Genomic DNA, 22,501 nt, shown 5'->3' with positions numbered 1-22,501 from the left:
CGCACCTGGCGTAGCTCCGCCCCCGGAGGGGCGGGCCCACGGCGGGAACTCGCGCTTGAGCGCGAGTGCGGAGGGCGTCTAGGGCTGAGGCGAGGAGGCGCGGGCAGAGCCTGGGAAGCGGGGCGGAACCTGGAGGTGGGTTTCAGGGACAGGCCTGAGAGAAACCGAGGAAGCGTGGAGGGGAGAGAGGAGTGTCGAGAGAAGGACCTGCAGGCCCAGGAAGGGGGCGGGACCGAGGGAGGAGGCGGGGCTGAGGGGTGAGGCGGGGCCAAGAGTTTAATTAGGGAGGGTTTATGGATGCGGGGCGTGGTCAGGAGGCGGGGCCTTCCCGGGAGAGGGGGAAGGCAGGACTGCAAGGAGACTAAAGGGCCGGGTGGGCGGAGCTAGAAGCAGCTTGGAGGGGAAGCTTGAGTGTCGGAAGATGGAGGCGGGGAAAGGGGCGGGGAGAGGAAGGGGAAGAAGAAGAGGCAGGGCCTGCAGGGATCCTAGAAAGTAAATATCTGGTCTGGAGGATAATGGGACTCTTAATTAGGAGTTGGCGGAAATGATGATCCCAGCACTGGGAGGTGGAGGTAGGAGGACAGTGGAAATTCAAAGACAGCCTAAGCAACATAGCAAGCTTGAGGCCAGCGTGAGCTACGTGAGCCCTTGTCTGAAAGCAAAACAGAACAACAGACCGCTTGTTAAATAACCATCAAAACGAACTCTAAAGGAAAAAAAAAATCGTTTCCTGAGCAATGTCAGCTCTCACCAGTAGGTGGCACTAGTAAATTGATGTTTTATTTAAAGTTGAATCTTCCCTGAAGGCCTTTTTTTCTCTTTATTAGATAACAGTTGCTAACTTCAGTAGGAGTTGCTGTCCATATCTCTAATTTACTTATTTTTAGTTAATTATTTTGCAAGCACATTTAAGTTTAAAGTGAAATAGGAATTTATCTCTAGAGAGTTCTAATATCTCCTTGGTCTTCCCAACAAGCCTCCCCCCACCTAAGCAACATCCCATGCTACAAGAAGTGCCTTTAAAAGAGATCATTAAACCAGTAATCAATTAGAACACCTGTGTCTTACTACTCACTAAGTAGCACCCAGTAGTACTAATTTCGAGTAATTGACTCAACAGGGATTTTACATTATTAAAGAGCATAGGGACTAGTGAGCTTTTTAACCAGTCCAGAGGTTAAAGGCACTTGCTGCCAAGCCAGACTGCCTGAGTTCTATCCCTGGAACCCACATGGTGTAAGGAGAGAACAGACTGTGACATGTTCTTGAACCTCCACATGCTCCCGCTCAGTACATAAATAAAATGTAACTAAATTTTTTAAAGAGTAATTACTTTTGCTAATTATATGGTTCTTATTCTAGGGTCATTTCACTTCCAAGGAGCCGTGGTGCTAACTTTGCTTCTTTAAGTCAGACTGCATTTGTTACCTCCTACATCCACAGCATTCTACCTGGATAAGATCAATAAAACCTAACACACAGGAAGATCCATCAGCAGGCAGTGGATATAGCATCTGACCAATGTACCCTGCACTCCAGAAAGAGCTAATAGACAGGAGAAGCTGGTCACATCCTGAGGTGTCTGGAGACATGGCTCAGAGGTAAGAGCACTGGCTGCTGTTACAGAGGACCAGCATTCTCTTCCCAACACTCACATGGCAGCTCACAACCTTTTTCAGCTCCAGTTCCAGGGGATCTGTTGCCCTCTCTTCTGACGTTCCTGGGCACCAGGCACCCATGTGGTCCACATTCATGCATATAGGCAAAATACTCAAGCACATGGTAAAATAAATAAATCTAAAAGTATTTTTTATTTAAAAAGTCTATAAGTAACTTTTTTAAAAAAATCCTTATATTTTAGAGAGTTCTTTGATTTAGATGTTTCTAGAAATAGTCTCTGGGGTCAAGACTCCAAGTTCGTCAGGAAAGGATCGTAAACACCAATAAGTTAGCCTTGTGGGGCAGATACTATGCCCCGAAATTCAGTCATGTGCTACAGTTCTAATCTCCAAATAAACACACAGAGGCTCATATTAATTACAAACTGTATGGCCGTGTCCTATGGCTCAAGCTTCTTGTTAGCCAGCTCTTATAACTAAACTCAGCCCATTTCTATTAATCTACATGTCACCATGTGTTCTGTGGCTTTACCTGTGTGCCATTACATGCTGCTCCCTGGACAGCAGGATGGCGTCCCCTCTGGCTCTGCCTTTCTTCTTCCTGTCTCTCTCTTGGATTTCTTGCCTGGCTATATCCTGACTTGCCATAGGCCAGAGCAGCTTCTTTATTAACCAATCATGGCAACACATATTCACAGCATACAGAAAGACATCCCACAGCACCAGTTCCATCAAATGAGGATATTTACAGAAAGACATAATTAAGGGTGGGCCCTTATCCAGCCTGACCAGCATCCCTTGCACAGGAGGAACTCAGGACACATTCACAGCCTGGAGAGGACACTGTAGACCAAAGGAACAGCGACGAGCCCCAGGCAGGGTCATCCCAAGGCAGAGGCAGTCAGAAGATCTGACTGTGTCAACAGCTTTGCCTTGGACTTTCAGCCTCAACCATGAGGAGCTCATGTGGTGTCGCCCAGCCTCCTGCTGCCTTGTTTTTTTCAGTCTTAACAAATCAGTCCAGACAGTGAGCAGGTGTGACAGGGAATGGAATGGGAACAATAAAAACAAGATAACCATCCAGTCAGCTACCACGGTGGCAAATGGCATGTAATCTCAGAGAGACTTTGGATAAGTGTGTGAGCAATGTCCCCAAGTCACCTAACCAGGAAGCTGGATTGTGTATGTGTAGATGGTTCCCGGCCTAGGACAGACTCAGAGTTTTTCACTTTTATGATATTACAGAAGCAGCACACACTCAGTACAGACTGTGTTTTGAATGTCGATCTGTCCGTGGCTGGAGATGTGTGATGTGGTGCTCTTTGGTGGTCCTGGGCAGCCTGAAGTCAACTAACAAAATGGAAGAAGCTCTGTAGTGTGCTATGCTGCTGAGCTGGGCTGTTTGTAGGCCGGCTACATCAAATGTCTGTCTTTATTGAGACAGGGTCTCATTATATATCCCAGTCCCTGAATGCATGATCCCCTGCCTCCGCTTCCTAAGTGCTAGAATCACAGGAGTATACCACCATATCCCAACTCTTTCTCTCTCTCTGCTTTATAGTGGAAACGATTTTATTTATTTATTCGCATAGAATAAAATGAAACAAAAATTGACATTGCACACATACACACAATGTGCTGTGAGTATGATTGCCCCCCTCACCCTCTGTGGTCTCCCTTCCCTTCCCTCTAAAGTCATTTTCTTCCCAATTAGTCCCCTCAGATTGGGCCCTTCAGTGGATACAAGAGATACCCATGATGCCCCTTCCTGAGGAGATAACGAGTTGTGGACCGTTAACCATTATCTGCCTGTCTGCCTGCCTCCCTCTTGCCCACCCTCGCTCCCTCCTATCTCCCTTTTTGTAACTTTAGCTGTCCTGGAACTTGCTATGTAGACTAAGCTGGCCTCAAACTCATAGAGATCCACCTGCCTCTGCCTCCCAAGTGATGGCACCACACCCAGCTGATGTAGCTGGGCAGAGAGAGGAAATGAGATGGCAGAACAGAAGGGCATATAGACATGGGTATACAGGAATTAGGTCTCTTTGGAGACTGAGGAGTCGGTGAGGTGAGGTTGGCTGTGGCTTGTCCTATTCCCCAATCTCTCAGTTTTTCACCCCAATATCTGGCTCTGGGTTTTTTTTTATTATTATTATTAATAAGATCATTTAGCAATTTGTCTTACATCTGGCGTCCTAACGTTTGTGGCACTAATTCACTGAAAAGCCACTTGTGACCTTGCAGGCCCCTGGCTCAGGCCAGAGCTGCATGAAGCAGGAGTCTCCACCCCACGTGGATGGGAGTCTCTTTGGCTTCTTCTCTCCTGGTGGGTGGTGGGCTCTCTCTTGATCCCCATCTTAGACTGCTACCACACTAGGTAGCTGCCCTGAAACTCCCTCGGACTTCTGCTGTTCTACACAGTCAGCTGACTTGGTGAGTCAATTAAGATACCTTAAAGGAAGAAATTAGTTAAAGAGAATTTTTACCACATTAAAAAAATGGGAAACAGGGCTGGAGAGATGGCTCAGAGGTTAAGAGCACTTGACTGCTTTTCCAGAGGTCCTGAGTTCAATTCCCAGCAACCACATGGTGGCTCACAACCATCTGTAATGAGATCTGGTGCCCTCTTCTGGCTAGCAGGCATACATGCAGAAAGAACACTGTATACACAATAAATAAATCTTTAAAAAAATTATTTAAAAAAAAAAGGGAAACATTTTTACAAGAGAGGGTATTTGGTGTCTGTTTGATAACACATTAGGCAGTCTGAAAATGGAACAATTAAATGAGAGGATAATTAATGTTGATGGGATTTATGTAACATCAATTATGAATATTATTTGTTTGATAATTTTTATTTTAGCATTAAAAAGGTTGGTAAATTTGAGTGCCAAGATAAAAGTTTTAGAAAAACTTGTTTAAACAGATTATAGAGATATTCAGACCCAGACAGAAGAATTTAAAGGTGAACCTATCTCAGCAATGAATTATACGGTTACAGAGAAACAGATTGTTTTCAAACAACCAACCTTAATCTACCCAGTAACCTTATAGGAACTGCCTAATGCTCAATGCTGTGTACAAGCTAACTGGACTCCTGTGGAAATGTTAGATTTGAGAAGATTTAAAGAAGTTATAGTCTCATATAGTATGCATTCTCCATTTGTAAAGCAGATGTTAAACTCATGGTCAACTTGTAATAGAACTATTCCTCAGGACTGGAAAGATTTGGTTACAGCTATCCTAGAGGCTAGTCCACAGTTACAGTGGCAAACCTGGTGGAAAGAGGAGGCTAAGACTATAAAACAATAATGTTGGGCTAGAGGTATGGAAATTTCCCAAGATCAACTTCTTGGAGAAGGTGATTATGCTGATATACAAAGACAATCTTTATATGATGAACACACTCTAATTCTATGCCACATGGCAGCCATGAATGTGTGGGAAAGTAGTGAAGAAGTAGGAAAGCTGGGCAGTGGTGGTGCATGCCTTTAATCCCAGCATGCAGGAGGCAGAGCCAGGTGGATCTCTGTGAGTTCGAGGCCAGCCTGGTCTACATAGTAAGATCCAGGACAGGCAACAAAACTACACAGAGAAACCCTGTCTCAAAAAAAAAAAAGAAGTAGAGAAGAAAATTGAGTCATCTACAAAAGTTATACAGGGCCCAAGAGAAACCTTCACAGATTACTTACAAAGGCTGTCTTCAGCAGTAAATAAAATGATATCAAATTCAGAAGCAAGACAGATAATAATTGAATATCTGGCTTTTGAGAATATTAACACAGCATGCAAAAGGGTAATTAGGCTATTAAAGGCAAGATCAGCACCATTGGAAGAATGGATCTGGGATACAATTAATATTAAATTTCATGACCATGATGATACATGGATAGGAGAGGTGATTTCAAGAGGTTTGAAGAAAAGTAATAATGTCAGATGCTTTAATTGCAGTAAACAAGGTCACCTAAAAAGGGACTATAAATAAGGCATTCCTAGAAACAATGTTTCTTCAAGAAACAATGGCAACAGAACACCCCTCCCTTCTGGAGTATGCAGAAGGTGTGGTAAAGGCAAACATTGGATTAAAGAATGTAGATCAACAAGGGACAGACAAGGTAACCCTTTGCCTTTGCTGTTGGGAAACTCTATGAGGGGCCTCTTGCAGGCACCCATGGCAAATTCAGTTCAGTCCTTTCCTGCCGTCATAGAAGAAACCCCTTCTCAGAGCAATTAAATAACCAAATACCTATTGTAAAAAACCATACTGCTCAGGGTGATAGAACAGCTATAGCAGAGAGAACAGGAACTTCAGGAGAAACCATAAAGCAATTTTTGGCAAACTTCTATAAATAAACAAAGACCAAAATTAAAAATACAAATAATGACATTCTCATTGAGGGTCTTGTAGACACAGGTGCGGATATAACAACAATTGCACCAGAATCTTGGCATCCAAATTGGCCTCTTCAGGAGGTAAATGTTAGGCTATTAGGGATTGGAACATTATCTCAAGTGAAACAGAGCACAAGATGGCTCAAATGTATAGGTCCAGAAGGACAGAGAGGAAAATTAAAGCCATATGTGGCTAATATAGCTATGAATTTATGGAACTGTGATCTATTACAACAATGGAATACCCAGATTAACATTCCTCCAACCTCAGAAACTAACACATGTTTCTGAGAGAAATATTAGAAGAAACTATAAAGAAGAGTCACCAGCCATCCAGATTGTACAAGAACAGGGCACAACACCTGCTGATCTTTCAAAGACACCAACAGCTCTACCTTTAAAATGGTTAACAGACAGTCCTGTATGGGTTCAGCAATGGCCTTTAACATCAGAGAACAGTTAAATTCTCACCATATTGAAGAATTAACCAGCCCTTGGAATTCTCCTGTATTTGTTATTAAAAAGAAATCTGGTAAGTGGAAAATGGTAACAGGCCTAAGATCAATTAACAAGGTAATTTAGCCAATGGGCTCTACAATCTGGAATTTCTTTGCCTACTCTGTTACCAAAAGGATGGCCTTTTATAATTATCAATTTAAAAGACTGCTTCTTCTCAATATCCTTACAAGAAAAGGACAGAGAAAGATTTGTCTTCATGGTGCCTACTTATAATAATTCTCAACCAGTTAAGAGATATCAATGGAGGTTCTTCCATAGGGAATGTTAAATAGCCCAATATTTTGGCTGAGAAAAATGTTCCTTGCTTGCTTATGACAGGCTACTTAGATATATTGCATGAGAGTTGGCAGAATGTCTCTGTTTTTGGTCATATATTTACCTTTGGAATGTGACCTTTTTATGACTTTTACTGCCTGAAAGATTTTGTTTGAGTATTTAAGCAGTGGAGGGAAAGGGAACAAGGGAACAACGAGAGTAGTACAACATGAGAGAGAACAGCATGATGAGAACAACCTGAGAGAATGAAGAAAAGAAACCATCAAGAGAGGTGTGAGTTTTTCCATTTTTCCCTAACCCCTTAGATAGAAAAGTTGTAGCCTCGCCAATGCCACAGACTTCTTCCAAACCCTGTGCTGTCCTGGAGGCTGGCAGTTCCAGACAGCAATAGACATCAACATGGCCTTAGGTGGGTGTAGCTGAAGTTTTTTCCTGGTCCTGCCTGGCCCACGGTCAGGACAAATCTCTCTCACCCGCCAGTTCCGCAGCTGCTCGGACCCAAGTAAACACACAGAGGCTTATATTACTTATAAACTGTATGGCCATGGTAGGCTTCTTGCTACCTAGTTCTTCTATCTTAACCTATTTCTATAAATCTATACCTTGCCATGTGGCTTGTGGCTTACCGGTATCTTACATCATGCTTCTCATGGCAGCATCTGGCAGCGTCTCCTGCTTCAGCCTTCCACTTCCCACAATTCTCCTTTCTCTTTGTCCTGCCTATACGTCTTGCCTGGCTACTGGCCAATCAGTACTTTATTTATATAGAGCAATATCCACAGCAGGTGGGGGCCCAGACCATGGGCATCCATATGGCCTTCTGTGGTAACATGGGCCACGGACATCAACACAGACCCAGACATGGCCCTCAGTGGCAGCACAGATTCCAACATCACATGACCCCAGGTAGAAGCATAGGTCACCCATATCAGCCTGTTCCTCATCACATGTCACACCTTCAGTTCTGCTTCTTTCCCCAGAGCACATACCCCCATCTATCCTTCTCTCCCACTTCTCTACCACATACCTGTTCAGGAGATAATTACCCCAATTCCCAGCTCTGAGAGAAGGGCACACTGGAATTCAGAATTTCTGTAATAATATGATGAGAAATATTCAGTTAAAAAGTACAAAACACAGCTGGGCAGTGGTGGTACATGCCTTTAATCCTAGCATTCGGGAGGCCAAGGCAGGCAGATCTCTGTGAGTTTGAGGCCAGCCTGGTCTACAGAGAAAGTTCCAGGACAGCCAGGGCTACACTCACCCCTAAACAAAACAAAACCCACAAGTAACTGATATTATCCTATACAGGAGAAAAAGGAAGTCAGTAGAAACTGTCTCTGCAGAGGCCCAAAGGTTATAATTATTAGATAAATACTTTATTATAAGAAGGCATCTATTTGTAAATATGTTCAGACAAATAAAGAAAATGGCTTTTTTTTTTTTTTTTTTTTTTTGGTTTTTCGAGACAGGGTTTCTCTGTGTAGCTTTGGTGCCTTTCCTGGATCTCGCTTTGTAGACCAGGCTGGACTTGAACTCACAGAGATCCACCTGCCTCTGCCTCCCGAGTGCTGGGATTAAAGGCGTGTGCCACCACCGCCCTGCCAGAAAATGGCTTTTAAATTTAAATTTTATCTATTTATTTATTTGTTCTTTCATTAGTGTTTTAAAACAGGATCTCACTAGATAGCCCTGTCTGGCCTGGAATTTTTATGTAGAGCAGGCTAGCTTTGAACCTGAAGCAATCTTGTCTCTGCCTTCCCAATGCTGGAATTATAGGTATGTGCCACCACACCTACCTACATTTTTAATGGAGGATATCAATAAAGAAATAGAAGTCATTTAAAACAAAAAAAAAATCTGGATTTTTAGAAAAGAAGAAAAAGAAGCAAGCCTTCAGGCATGTGGCACCCAATGTCCTCTGTGTCCCTTCTCCAGTTTGGAAGACAGGAACTGTGAAATAGAAGTTTCAGTCAACACACACACACACACACACACACACACACACACACAGAGATGACAGTTCCAGAGTGGGAGAAGTACAGTAATCAGAGGGGCCATGGAGACTGCTCAGTCTATAGAGCACTTACTATGCAAGCGTGAAGACCTCACTGTAGAGCCTTGTCGCCTGTATGAAGAGCCAAGTTTGTGGTGTGCCTACAATCCCAGGCTGGGGTGGCAGAAAGAGGCAGATCCTTGGGGCTCATCAGCCAGCCAGCCAGTCTACAGTCTAGTCAATTGGTGAGCTCCAGTTTCAGCAAGAGATCCTGTCTCAAAAACTAAGGCAGAATGATCAAGAAAGACACTCAGCACCGACCTCTTTCTGGTCACCTTCACATACATGTGCACTTATATGCACACACAGACACAGACAGACAGACAGACAGACACACACACACACACACACACACACACACACACACACTCTTTAGAACAGCCTAACAACAGATAGGAACTGACAGAAGAGAAAACTGGCCACTTGAAGGAAGCTCATTAGAGACGCCATTTGAAGTACAGAATGAAAAAGAACTAGAGACACACATATTTGGGCAGAGGAAGGAAAAAACAATCCTTTAAAAAAAGCCATCAGCAAACTTGGGGGTGCACAGCAGCCTGCCTGCCTCCAAGCTGCTCAGACTGCTGGTGGTGTGAAGCGGTTATGGTTTTCAGATCTCAACTTATGATCATTTCTTTCTAAGCCACACGGGGCAGGACCTTAGAGCTTGCCTTGGGGAAGTCGATTTGTTTCTAGTTCAAAGGTTTCTTAGTCTTTAAACAGCACTTATAGGTTGAGAGACCCCTTCACTGTGCAGAGACCCCTTTACTGTGCAGACCCCTTCGCCGTGCAGACCCCTTCACTGTGCAGACCCCTTCGCCGCTGGGTTCCTCTTCTGTATTTGTGACTAGTATGTCACCCATAACTGCTGCTTGAAAACGCTTCCTTGGACAGACTTATAATTGTATTCTCTGAACAAAACAACTGAAAGTTATCACATCTTTAAGGAGTAGTAAGGGTTAATTCTTAGATTTAAGATAATTCTTTTGTTTTTGTTTTTTTTGTTTTGTTTTGTTTTTGTTTTTTGTTTTTGTTTTTTGAGACAGGGTTTCTCTGTGTAGTATTGGTGCCTGTCCTGGATCTCACTGTGTAGACCAGGTTGGCCTCGAACTCACAGAGATCCATGTGTCTCTGCCTCCCGAGTGTTGGGATTAAAGGTGGCAAGTGCCACCACTGCCCGGCCTTTTTTTTTTTTTTTTTTTTGAGATCTTTTTTTTTTTTTTTTAAGATTTATTTATTTATTATATATAGTGTTCTGTCTGCATATTTGCCTGCAGGCCAGAAGAGGGAGCCAGATCTCATTATAGATGGTTGTGAGCCACCATGTGGTTGCTGGGAATTGAACTCAGGACCTCTGAAAGAGCAGCCAGTGCTCTTAGCCACTGAGCCATCTCTCCAGCCCAAGATAATTCTTAAATCTGAGAAAAATGCTTAAATTTATTTAAGATAATCTTAAATTTCTATTTTAAATATCTATATGTAGAATCCACATGACCTCTCCATGCTTTCTCTTTCTTAAAACTTTTTTAAATTTATTTTTTTTTGCATTTTGTACAAGAAGATTTTATTTTAATAATATTTCCATAATAAGTAATCGCCAAGTTCTTCTTCAATGACAGGGTCTCATGTAGCTCAGGCTGAGCTCAAACTCTTTATATAATCAAGGATGATCTTGAACTCCTGATCCTTCTACCTTTACTTCCCGAGTGGTGGGATGGTGGGTGTGTGACACCTTGCTTATTTTATGTAATGTTGGGGATGGATCATCCCCTTATGCATCCTAGGCAAACATGTTGCCAACTGAGCTTCACCTCCAGCCTCTTACATCCCATTTTAACAAAATATGCTGTACATGAAAGCATTTTAAAGTAGTGGGTTACAGTTTCTAGAAATAATCATTGCATTTATAAAGATGAAATAAGTAATTGGACAAACTTTATGTTAAACAGAACAGTAGTTTTGCAGAAATTTTTATTGAAAAGAGAGGAAATAAAATCTAAATGAAATGCTGGGTGGTGGTGGTGCATGCCTTTAATCCCAGCACTCTGTGAGTTCGAGGCCAGCCTAGTCCACAGAATGAGTTCCAGGACAGTCTCCAAAACTACACAGAGAAACTTTGTCTCGAAAAAAAAAATCTAGATAGAAGAGCATTGTGCTGTATTGACATATTCATTAAAGACTTCCTGATTTCCCATTTACCCTCCAGAGTAAGGAAAGGTCTTTAGAGAAGTGGAAGCTGCTGGTGTGCAAGTTTACTGTCAGGCTGCGTGTTTTTCCACTGAATCAGCAGAAGCCCCAGCTTGCTTAAGCCATTGATGGGGAGAAGTTAGCAGCTTGACTTTGTGAATGAGGATGACCAGAACAGGCTTGATTTCTAAGGTAAGTGATGGTGCTTTGGCAATTTCCTGTGGGGGAACTTCTGTTTGGTCTGGTGAACTTAAATGGAGAGAGAGAGAGAGAGAGAGAGAGAGAGAGAGAGAGAGAGAGAGAGAGAGAGAGTCCTTAGACTCTGACTCACTTCATGTCCCTACATCCATTAGCTAAGGCTTTCACATGTGGGAAAGGGACGCCAAGGCTCACATGGTCAGTAACTAGCCAGGACCAGGTTTGTGCAAAGGAAGCAACTTGCAGGTTCCAGAACCCAACAGTTTGCATGAGGTGAGGAGGGAAGTCATCCTTCACGCTGCACTTTCCAATAACACATCTCTGGCTAAAGTAACGTAGTCTCTCTCTCTCTCTCTCTCTCTCTCTCTCTCTCTCTCTCTCTCTCTCTCTCTCTCTCTCTCATACACACACACACACACAATAAGGAAAATATTTATTTCTTTTAAAAGACGTATTTTTATTTGCTCTTTAACAACTTCATGTATGTATACAACATATTATATCATCCTCACCCCCCCTTTCCCTTCCCATCTTCTTGTCCTCTTTAAAAAAAAAAAAATAACACTGAGTCCACACTGCCTGTGTGTGCATTGGTGTGGAGCCATCCACTACATGGGCAACCTACTGCTGACCACATCCCTGAAGAAAAATGACACCCCCTTCCAGCAGCCCAACTGCCAGGAGCTCCTCAGCAAGGGGTGGGGCCTCATGAGCCCCTCCCCATCCATGCTGGAATGTTGACTGACTTGCTCCTGTGTAGGCGACCACAGCTGTTGGGAGTTCATGAGTACAGAGGCCACGTCCTGTCTAGAAGACAACATTTCACCCCACTTCGCCCCCCTAGGATGTTCCCTGTGTCTTGACGTTGCTGATATGAACATTCCATGTAGGACTGAGCACTCAACAGTCACCCTCAGCTCTTTAGCAGCTCCAAGTCACTGCATTGACAGCTGCCCAGTGCAAAAATATTTCCCTGAGCAAGGCTGAGAGCCGCGCTTATCTATGGGTCTAAGTACTTGAGAAGGCACCTGGACAAAATGTCAAGGGAGACATTTCTATATGACAAATGTTGGTGGTCCCTGCACTGCATAGGGAATGAAGCCTCAAATTAGGAAGAACCACAAGCAAGTTTGCATGGACAGAGTTCTTTCAAAGACTCTGCCTCATCCCCTTCCTATGCAGGGTGCTGTAGCACAAGATACTGGTGTCTTGCCCAAGGAAAGCTGGCATGGATAGCCTTGATACAGCCCTTTCTTCTAGCCACATGGGCCAGCACTTCATTTTTCCCCCTCAAAGGCCCTTACAACTCTTATTAAGAAAGGGAAGAAATCTAGAGCAATTAAAAAAAAAAAAAAAAGGAAAAAAAAGCCCCCTTAAGAGGTCAGACGAGCCTCATTCTGCAGACCACAGTGTTTCTGGTGTTTGTTTATTTCCCTGTCCTCTTGGCCTCTCAGCCCTAGTCTGAGTTTAGCAGAAGACAATGACCTGGCTTGTTTCCTCTCTCCAGCTTTTCACCGTAACAGCCACTTGGAAAAGTGACTTGAGTGTGTACACAGAGAACAGGAAAGACTCCATAGTTAATGGGAAAGACAGCATGGGAGTTTGGGAAGGTGAGTGGTCTCCACTAACGTTCAAGGCTATGGCTGAGAACCCCACAGACTCTGGGTTCTCAGGGAGGAGGTTTAAATGTGCTGAGCCATGGTAATGAAGGGGGACATATAATAACAAGCTTTAACATTGATTACATACACGTTACTAACAAGCTGACTTGGAAAATAGTGTTACATAGAAATAGAAAGTTAACTAAAGCTGTCTGTCTTAATTGTTACTCAGACATAACTTTAAACTGTTAGCTTCCTAACAGGCTTTATCAGGACAATTTAGAAAAATAAAGGAAATAGAGTTGTAGTTCTGATTTGATCAGAATTTATGTTTGCTGAAGCCAGATCTTTTGTAAACCCTCTCATTAGGGCTCCTTGTTCATTCAACCCCCTTTCCTTACAAACTCCCTCAAGGAATGACCCTGGTTGCCAGCTGCCCAGAGAGCAAATCCTGCTTGCTTTAAGATGACTGAAACTAGCCGGGTGGTGGTGGTGCACACTTTTAATTCCAGTACTCGGGAGACAGAGGCAGGTGGATCTCCATGAGTTCAAGGCCAGCCTGGTTCCAGGACTGGCTCCAAAGCTGCACAGAGAAATCCTGTCTTGAAAAAACAAACAAACAAACAAACAAAAGACTGAAACTAATCTGTTTAGTTGATAGAAATGTAAATTTATTTTTAAAGAGTTAATTTATTTTATGTTATATAAGTGTTCATCCTTCTATGTCTATGTGCCAGATGTGTACAGTCCCTGTGGAGGCCAGAAGAGGGTGTCAGAGCCTCTGGAACTGGAGTTACAGACAGTTGTGAGCCACCATGTGGGTGCTGGGAAGTCACCTCTGGTCTTCTGCAAGAGCAGCCAGTGCTCATCATGCTGATCCATCTTGCCAGCCCCAGAAACGTAACCATAGTTCTTTGACTCTACAAAACTCATTTAATTGTTCAGAAAATGTAACTTGGGGTTGGGGACATACCTAAAAGCCACCTGCAGATAAAAGCTTACATAAAATTATGAGATTATAACTAAAAACCTGTGTAAAGTGTGAGAGGTTTTTGATCAGGGTCAAAACCTCCTTGAACAATAGCTAGCAGGTAGGGCTAGGTGCTAAAATAGTTTCTCCTTTTCAGTACACGGACTGATTATTTCTTCTTGTTCTCTTTCTCCTCCTCCTCCTCTTCCTCCTCCTCCTTTTTGGCTTTTCAAGACATAGTTTCTCTGTATACTCCCTGCTATCCTGGAACTCATTCTGTAGACCAGGCTGGACTCAAACTCACAGAGATCCCCCTGTCTCTGCCTCCTGAGTGCTGGCATTAAAGGTGTGGGCTACCACCCGGCCATGAACTGACTTCTTGCCAGAAGGAGTTACTATATCACTGCAGTAGTCCAGCTTCATTTAATAGTTAAACAGTTACCGGCGGAAAAGTCACGGGTCACGACCACGACTACCAGAGTTAGAAAGAGCTTTATTAGAAAGGAGGGAGAGGGAGAGGGGGAGAGGGGGAGAGGGGGAGAGGAGTAGAGGGGGAGGGAGAGGGAATGAGAGAGTGAGAGAGAGAGAGAGAGAGAGAGAGAGAGAGAGAGAGAGAGAGAGAGAATGCAGAGAGGAAACACAGGAAGAGTGTGGGGGTCTGCGTCTGCCTTTTTAAGGCGGGGATTGCGTGACCACTCCACGGGTACATAGTCGCCCGCCCCCACTGATGATGTAAGACGTTAGACCCAAGCTGCGCATGTGCCGGAGTAAGAGCAGGCTCCTAACAACAACACTTTGCAGCAATACCAGGACCGTGGCTGTGTAGCTGGATGGAGTGAACATCTGTGCTGTGTTTGCTGATATTTCAAGAAAAGCCAGAAGACCTGGCTTGCTCGCCCCTTACACCACTACGGCAGCACTGACCCAGGCCACACGGAGAACAGAGTCACCCGGGTGGGATTTGGAGTGTGGTGGGGCATTTGATGAACTATTCAGTATATGCTTTTTTTTTTTATAGCATATAGTTAAAATAAGAAATATAAAATCCATGGCATAGTAGTTTAGATACTTAATATTAAATGTATAGGAAAAATTTTCAGCAGATATGCACATTCCTTTCTATGTACATTTTTGTTGTTTAATCTCGCTATTCTTAATCCCTAATCAGGGCTTCAATACAGTGGCTGCCCTTTAAGCAACGGCTGTCCTAATCAGCAGCTGCAACTCTGCAACCACCAGCAAGCGGTTCCAGCTCAAGGGCTGCAGCCTGCGGGAATTCGGTTCCCTCGGGCACTGCTCTCTCGAGGCCACTAAGGGAAACTTTAGATCTTTACCTCTTGAAATAACTCAGAATTCAGAGGTTGAGGTGAAATTCTGCTAGCTCAGAGAGGCTGAATAGCAAGTAGCCCACCTTCTCTCCTTGCTTGTGTCTCCTCAAAAACCAGCGTCCTTCTGCTCCACCCCCACTGAAGAACCCTCACTATAGTGGCTCCTCCCTACCACTTCCTGTCAGCTAATTGCGAACTCAGCCTCCTGACCACAGGTTAATTTTATTTAATCTAACAAATATGACACATCTCTGCATCATTAAACAAATATTCCACAGCATAAACAAATGCAACACATCCTAAGTTAATATGACACAACAGAAAAGTTGTTTTAATTCACTTTTAGTTCATGTATTTGAGTGTTTTGCATGCATGTATGTATGCACACCACATGTGTGTCTGGTACCTGCAGAGAACTTTGGGTCCCTTGGAGCTGTGGTTAGCAATGGCTGTGGATTCAGGAACTGAACTCAGGTCCTGTGCAAGAGTAGCCAGTGTTCTCAACCACGGACTCATCTCTCTAGCTCTCTTCAAATTCTTTAACAATGTTTTTTGATTACTGTGAGTGTGTGTGTGTGTGTGTGTGTGTGTGTGTGTGTGTGTGTGTGCGCGCCTGTGCCACTGCCCTTGTGCAGGGGTCAGAGGACAACTTGAAGGGTCAGTTCTTCCTTCCTACCATGCAGGTTATGGGTCCTAGGGATCGAACTCCGGTAGTCAGGCTTGGTGGCACCACCTTACCCACTGAGCCGTCTCACTGCCCTGAGTTCTTCAAACTCTCGTGGGTACCATCAACAAGAAACTTTTCCCAAGTGTTAAAAAGTGTTTTATTAGCCAGGTGTGATGGTGCACATCTTGATTCCCAGCACTCAGCTGGCAGAGGCAGGCAGATCTCTGTGAGTTTGAGGCCAACCTGGTCTACAAAGGGAGTCCCAGGACAACCAGGGCTATTAAACAGAGAAATGCTGTCTTGAAAAACAAACAAAAATTTTGTGTTTCAGGCCGGGCAGTGGTGGCGGCGCACACGCCTTTAATCCCAGCACTTGGGAGACAGAGCCAGTTGGATCTCTGTGAGTTCGAGGCCAGCCTGGTCTACACAGTGAGCTCCAGGTCAGGCACCAAAACTATGCAGAGAAACCTTGTCTCAAAAAACCTAAATAAATAAATAAATAAATTTTTAAAAAAATGTGTTTCATTAATTTTTAAACTAGTCACAAAATTTCAGCAATATATGTTTTAAAATGTTTTTTAAAACAGGGACCTTTGAGAGAAAGAGAAAGAGAGAGAGAGAGAGAGAGAGAGAGAGAGAGAGAGAGAGAGAGAGAGAGAGAGAGCGAGCAATTGCATTCAGATGCTACTGGAGGCCAGGGAATTAGATTCTTCTAGAGCCGGAGTTACAGACAGTTGTGAGACACCTGACGTGGGTGCTGAGAATTGATCTCAGGTCTTCTGCAAGAACAGCAAGCTCTCTAATTATTGAGCCATCTCTTCAGCTCCTTAAATAGTTTTGAAATATTTATGAATTTTTATTTTATGTGTATGAGGTTTTTTTTTTTTTTTTTTTTTTTGTCTGTCTGTATGTATGCATACTATGTGCTTGCCTGGTCTCCACTCTCCACAAAAGTATCTGATTCATTGGAACTGGAGTTACAGACAGTTATGAGCTGCCACATGGGTGCTGGGAACCAAACCCAAGTCCTATGCAAGAGCAGCCAGTGTTCTTGACTGCTCAGCCACCTCGCCAGTACCCTAGCATAATTATCTTTTTGTTTGTTTGTTTTTTGCTTTTCGAGACAGGGTTTCTCTGTGTAGTTTTAAGTGCCTGTCCTGGAACTCACTCTGTAGACCAGGCTGGCCTCAAACTTGCAGAGATCCACCTGGCTCTGCCTCCCAGGTGCTGGGATCAAAGGCGTGTGCCACCACCACCCAACTGCATAGTTATCTTTATAGGCTATGATTGTCTGTTTTTCCTTTCACTAATAAAATGTGATGCTGACATTTGATAAGGATGTAGATTCATCTAAACTCCTCAGAACCTTTGCACAGTGACAAGGGAGCCACCCTGGAGATGGGGATCCTGGCCTGGCAGCTGGAGCCAGGACTCGGCTATGAAAGACTGCAGCCCTGAACCCTGGTGTACTCTGATCCCTGAAGGCCGCTGCAGCCAGGGTGAGCTCACAAGTTTGAAGCAAACAGTTCTGATGATGCCAAGGGCCCTAGATCTGCACAGTGTTTCCATGGATGGCATCAGTTTACTGCCCTTGGCCAGTCAGTCTCTCCCAGCCTGTCTACCCACCTGTCTGCTCCATGAAATTAAATGAGTGCCATCCCTGGCACACAGTGAATGAAATCTGTATATATTAAATAAAATGTCTAGAGGCTTTGGAATAGAATCCTGCTATAATTTGGATGGGTGTTCCCCAGGGGTTCCCTGTAGTTTTTTTTTTTTTTTAACTTTGGGGGCCTGCCACCCTGCTCCCAAATACACGGAGACTTATTCTTACTTATGGATGCCTGGCCTTAGCTTGGCTTGTTTCTAGCCAGCTTTTCTAACTTAAATTATCCTGTTTCTCTTTAACTACATTTTGCCTCTGGGCTTTTTACCTTTCTTTATTCTAAATACCTTTCTTTCCTTCTTACTCTGTGGCCGACCGGGTGGTTGGGTGGCTGGCCCCTGGTGTCCTCCTCTCCTTCTCCTTTTCTTTGTCCTCCCTTGCTATTGGCCGTTCAGCTCTTTATATTAGATCAATCAGGTATTTTAGACAGGCACAGTAACACAGCTTCACAGACTTAAACAAATGCAACATGAAAGAATGCAACACATCTTTGCATCATTAATCAAATATTCACAGCATAAATGAATGTAACACATGAATATTCCACAACAGTTCCCATGGAGGTGGGATCTTGTGGAGGACCTTCAGTGTTTGGAAGAGTACTCTTCCAACCTTGGCCTCTCTGCTTCCTGGCTAATGGTGTGCACATAAGCATGTGTTTCTTCAACCTTTACCATCTGCCATCCTTACCAAAGGCAGAGCCAAGGAGCTGCCCTATCTAGGATTGTAATCTCCAAATTGTATGCTAAATAAACCTTATCTTTTCTTTCTTTCTTTTTTTTTGTAAGTTAATTGCCTCTAGTACAGTAGTTCTTAACCTTCCAAATGCTTTGATGACCCTTGAATAGAGTTCCCTCATGTTGTGGTGACCTCCAGTCATAAAACTGCTATGGTTGCTACTTCATAACTGTAATTTTGCTACTGTTATGAATCATACTGTAAATATCTGATATGCAGACGGTCTTAGGTAACACCTGTGAAAGTGTCGTTTGACCCCGGGGGTCATGACCCACAGGTTGAGAACCAGTGCTCTAGTGTTTGTTGTAAGATGAAACTTACTAGTACAACCCCCTGAACCATGTGCTCAATCAAATGTTCTAAAATCTGCCTCTCACAGCCTCTAGACACGGGCTGTAAGCAGGTTATTCAGTCTTTCCAAGCCTTGGTTTCCTGGCCTAGACATGGTGATGAGGTCACTGGTACCCATGGTAGAAGGACACACAGTAAAGGGACTGGACATATACAGGGCTGGAAACAAGGCAAGTGCTCAACAAGTGATGGCTGAGCCGGGAATGAGAAGGAAGAACTCTATAGCCTCAGTCCTGGCCCTGTGCTGCCCACCTCCTGTGAGTGCCACCTCCCCAACAGCAGCATGACTCAACCCTTCAGACCCTTCCAGCTTTTTTGAAATCTTCTCAGTATATATAATCTTGAATCCTTTATTATTTTTCTCATTTATGAACTCTTTAAAATTACATTTATTTATTTACTAATTTATTTAGTGTGTGTGTGTGTCAATGTGGAGGTCAGAAGACATCTCTGTTGGTTTTCTTTCCACCAGGTCAGTCCTGGGAATCAAATCCAGGACATCAGCCTTGGTAACAAGTACCTTTACTAGCTGAGCCTTTTTTTTTTTTTTTTGGTTTTTTTGAGACAGGATTTCTCTGTGTAGCTTTGGAGCCTGTCCTGGAACTCACTCTGTAGCCTAGGCTGGCCTCGAACTCACAGAGATCCACCTCCCTCTGCCTCCCGAGTGCTGGGATTAAAGGCGTGCGCCACCACCGCCCGGCCTAGCTGAGCCTTTTTGCCAGCCATTCATCTATAGACTCTGAGATGGTTTTTCCATTTCCCTCAGAAGCAATCCTAAGAATGGGCGGAGGAACTGTGGTGAGGGACAGCCATTAAGGGATTCCTTTGCAAAGGTATCAGGGCTGCTGGTGACTGTTGTCTTTCCAAGTCTGAAGCATGCTGAACACATCCTTCCTTATTTGTATTTTATTAGGAAGTCAGATCAGACGATCAGTTGTAAAACCTCGAACATGAAATCGATCATTCTTATCAGACACACGATTCATGGAGGCATACCAGGCTTCTCATGAAGGTCAAAAACGAAGTCAAAATCTGGCATTTCATTTTACAAACACTTTTACATTTAATACTGTGGAAAAGAAAATGACTTTAAAAAAGCAACATTGATTCTGTACAAACATTAACACTGAGAAATATATTTTAAGATCTGCAAGGTCAGTGAAATAAGTCATCTTTTATTAAAATATAATATCCTTGTCTCTTTCCACCATATGCATATATGTTCTCTCTTTAAATAAATATATTATGTATTTTATGTATATTTTTTCTTGTGTGTACATGTTCATGTGTATGCTGGGGTGTGTGTGTGTATGTGTGTCTGTGTGTCTGTGTGTCTGTGTCTGTGTGTGTATGGAGGTCAAAGGGCAGCATCAAGTATCACTCCTCAGGTGCTGTCCATCTTTTTTCTTTGAGACAGGGTCTCCCTTGGCCTGGACCTCACCTAGGCTGGCTGCCCTGTGGGCATCAGAAATCCACCTGTCTTCTCCACTTCCCCAGCACTGGGATGACAAGCCTGTGCCACCACATGGAACTTTTTTGTTCCGTAGGCTCTGGGGATCAAACTGACATCCTAGTGCTTACAAGTCAAGGACTTTCCAACCCAGCTATTTCCCCTAGCCTCTATATTTTTATTTTGTACTGTTTTTGGGTCTTAGGATGGAGTGCAGGGCAGTCCATGGGTGAAACACACACTCAGCAGCTGAGCCACACTCCCAGCCTTGCTGTTTGTTTACTTACTTTTAAATTTACTTGGATTTATGTGTGACTGCATGTGAGTAGGCCTTATGTGTCCAGGAGCCCTCAGAGGCCGGAAGAGAGTATCAGACCTGGAGTTACAGGTGGTTATGAGCCACCTGATTTAGTTGCTGGCAACTCAACTTAGGTCCTTTGCAAGAACAGCAGACACTCTTAACCCATGAGCCATCTCTCCAGACCCTGGTTATGTATTTATAGTGAAAATTTGACAGCATTCACCTGGTGCTGTCAGGCCACGAACTTTACAAGTAAAATAAGTAAGGAAAACAAATGCCAGAGCATCAGGTATAACCAGTGTGTGGTATTTTGAGTGAGAATGGCTCATATGTTTGAGTGCTTCATCTCCAGCTGGTGGAACTGTTTGGGAAGGATTGGGAGGTGTGGCCTTATTGAAGGAGGTGTGTCACTGGGAGCAGGCTTTGAGGTTTCAAAAGAGTGGTACCATTTCCCAGAGTACTCTCTGTCTCTTGCTTGCCATTCAAGATGTAAGCTGTTTCCGCCGCCCTGCCTTCCTTCTACAGTCACGGACTCTGACCCTCTGAAACGGTAAACCTAATTAAACACTTCCTCTTATAGGTTGCCTTGCTCGTGGTGTTTCATCACAGCAACAGTAAAGTAACTAAGACAACCAGATCCCACGAAGCAGTATTTGCTTGGTCCTCTCATGCTTCCCCTCAGCTGGCCTCACATCGGGACTTCAGAGTCTTCTGAGGAGTCATCTGCAAACGTAAGTTCATCTGGTGATGGGCTCCCCAAGGGTAGCGTACTGCACTGAGACCAGAGGATCCCATTTTTGGTGCGTTTGTCCTCTGGTAAGACATCGTCCTTTCCAGGTGTGACTGTAGCAAAAGGAGTGGAGGCCACATCCTCCCATTCTTCATTGCCCCCATTCAAGATGTATCTTTCCTCGTGAAGGTTGTTCTCATGAACTTCTGCCGTGACCACGCTGATGGCAGCGCTGGGGGAGCAAGAGGCAATGATGGAGTCAGGATCAATGTTCATGTCTAGCCCTGCGAGCGAGGGCCCGTCGGCCAGGCCCTCACAGCTCTCTAGCAGCTGGGTGTTGATGTAGATGATGGATTCCTTGTCCTGTGCGTCAGGCAAACTCTCAGAGAGCTTTTCCAGCTGCAGCCTCAACACTGAGAAGGTGGGTCGGTCCAAGGGATCGGCACTCCAGCACGAGTACATGATGTCATACCTGGTGACGACAGACACGTGAGTGTTACCTGGCACAGACCCAGATCCCTCAGTGCCACCACCCCTTCCTCCTCACCTAGTCTTCAACTTCATTCTATTTTAATCAGCATTTGTTCCACCTTTTTATGGAAATGAATGGGTTTTGGTGTGTGTGGGGAAAAAATGGTATTCAACTTTTTAAATGTTTCGTGTGTGTGTGTTATATGTACTTGTGCATGTTTATATAGAGGCTGGGGAGAGCATCCCGTCTATTGCTCTATTCCTCTCTACTTTATTCCTTTGAGACAGAGTCTCTCACTGAACCAGGGGCTTGTTGTTTGGGCTAGACTGGCTGACCAGTGAGCCCCAGGAATCCACATGTCTCTGCCGCTCACAGCTACACCAAACTTTTTACATAGGTGCTGTGGATTGAATTCAGGTTGTCACACTTGCTCAGCAAGTGCTCTTCTCTACTAAGCCATCTCCTCAGCCTCTTGTCAAAAAATTAATCCTGTTTCTAAAAATAGAAGATGCATCTGACAATTATATCAACTTTTGCAAATAAAAGGATTTAACATCCTTTTCTCATACAGGCTTTGCAATCAAACTACTCTGTAAATAAAGTTTTATTAGAAGACAGCTATGTCTAATTATGTGCTATTGTCTGTGACTGCTTTTGCCACGATTGTAGCATTGAGTTGGTGCTACAAAGGGCCCTCAAAGCCAAAATTATTTCCTATTTGGTACTTTACTGTGGTGATTTAAATGAGAATGGCCCCCATAGGCTCATCTATTTGAATGCTTAGGCTGCAGCTGGTGGAACTGTTTGGGAAGGACTAAGGAGGTGTGGCCTTGATAGAGGAAGTGTCACTGGGGGTAGGCTTTGAAACTCAAAGCCCAAACAGTTTCTCTCTCTCTCTCTCTCTCTCTCTCTCTCTCTCTCTCTCTCCCTCATGCTTATGGATGGTCATGGACTTATCTCTGAAACTGTAAGCAAGTCCC

At 43.9% G+C, this 22,501-nt stretch overlaps 1 protein-coding gene and 1 long non-coding RNA gene across 2 annotated transcripts in view; one reads left to right on the top strand and one right to left on the bottom strand.

Annotated features, from left to right (window-relative positions):
• The first annotated feature begins 44 nt into the window (after positions 1-44).
• LOC131909639 (uncharacterized) lies at positions 45-21,714 on the top strand. Its single transcript, XR_009378892.1, has 3 exons — positions 45-135; positions 1,363-1,601; positions 20,900-21,714. It is a non-coding gene; the product is annotated as an uncharacterized LOC131909639 (long non-coding RNA).
• The window catches only part of Mertk (MER proto-oncogene, tyrosine kinase), a 104,377-nt gene continuing 102,693 nt past the window's right edge, over positions 20,818-22,501 (bottom strand). Inside the window, exon 19 of the mRNA XM_059261389.1 lies at positions 20,818-21,521. Coding sequence (XP_059117372.1) covers positions 21,008-21,521 — 514 coding nt within the window. The 3' untranslated portion in view covers positions 20,818-21,007. The remainder of the gene's footprint in view (positions 21,522-22,501) is intronic.

This window comes from Peromyscus eremicus, chromosome 4 (genome assembly GCF_949786415.1).
Source record: "Peromyscus eremicus chromosome 4, PerEre_H2_v1, whole genome shotgun sequence".
In the NCBI taxonomy this organism is placed as follows: Eukaryota; Metazoa; Chordata; class Mammalia; order Rodentia; family Cricetidae; genus Peromyscus; species Peromyscus eremicus.
Note: the sequence above shows the minus strand (reverse complement) of the source record. Positions and strands in the feature narration are given on the sequence as shown.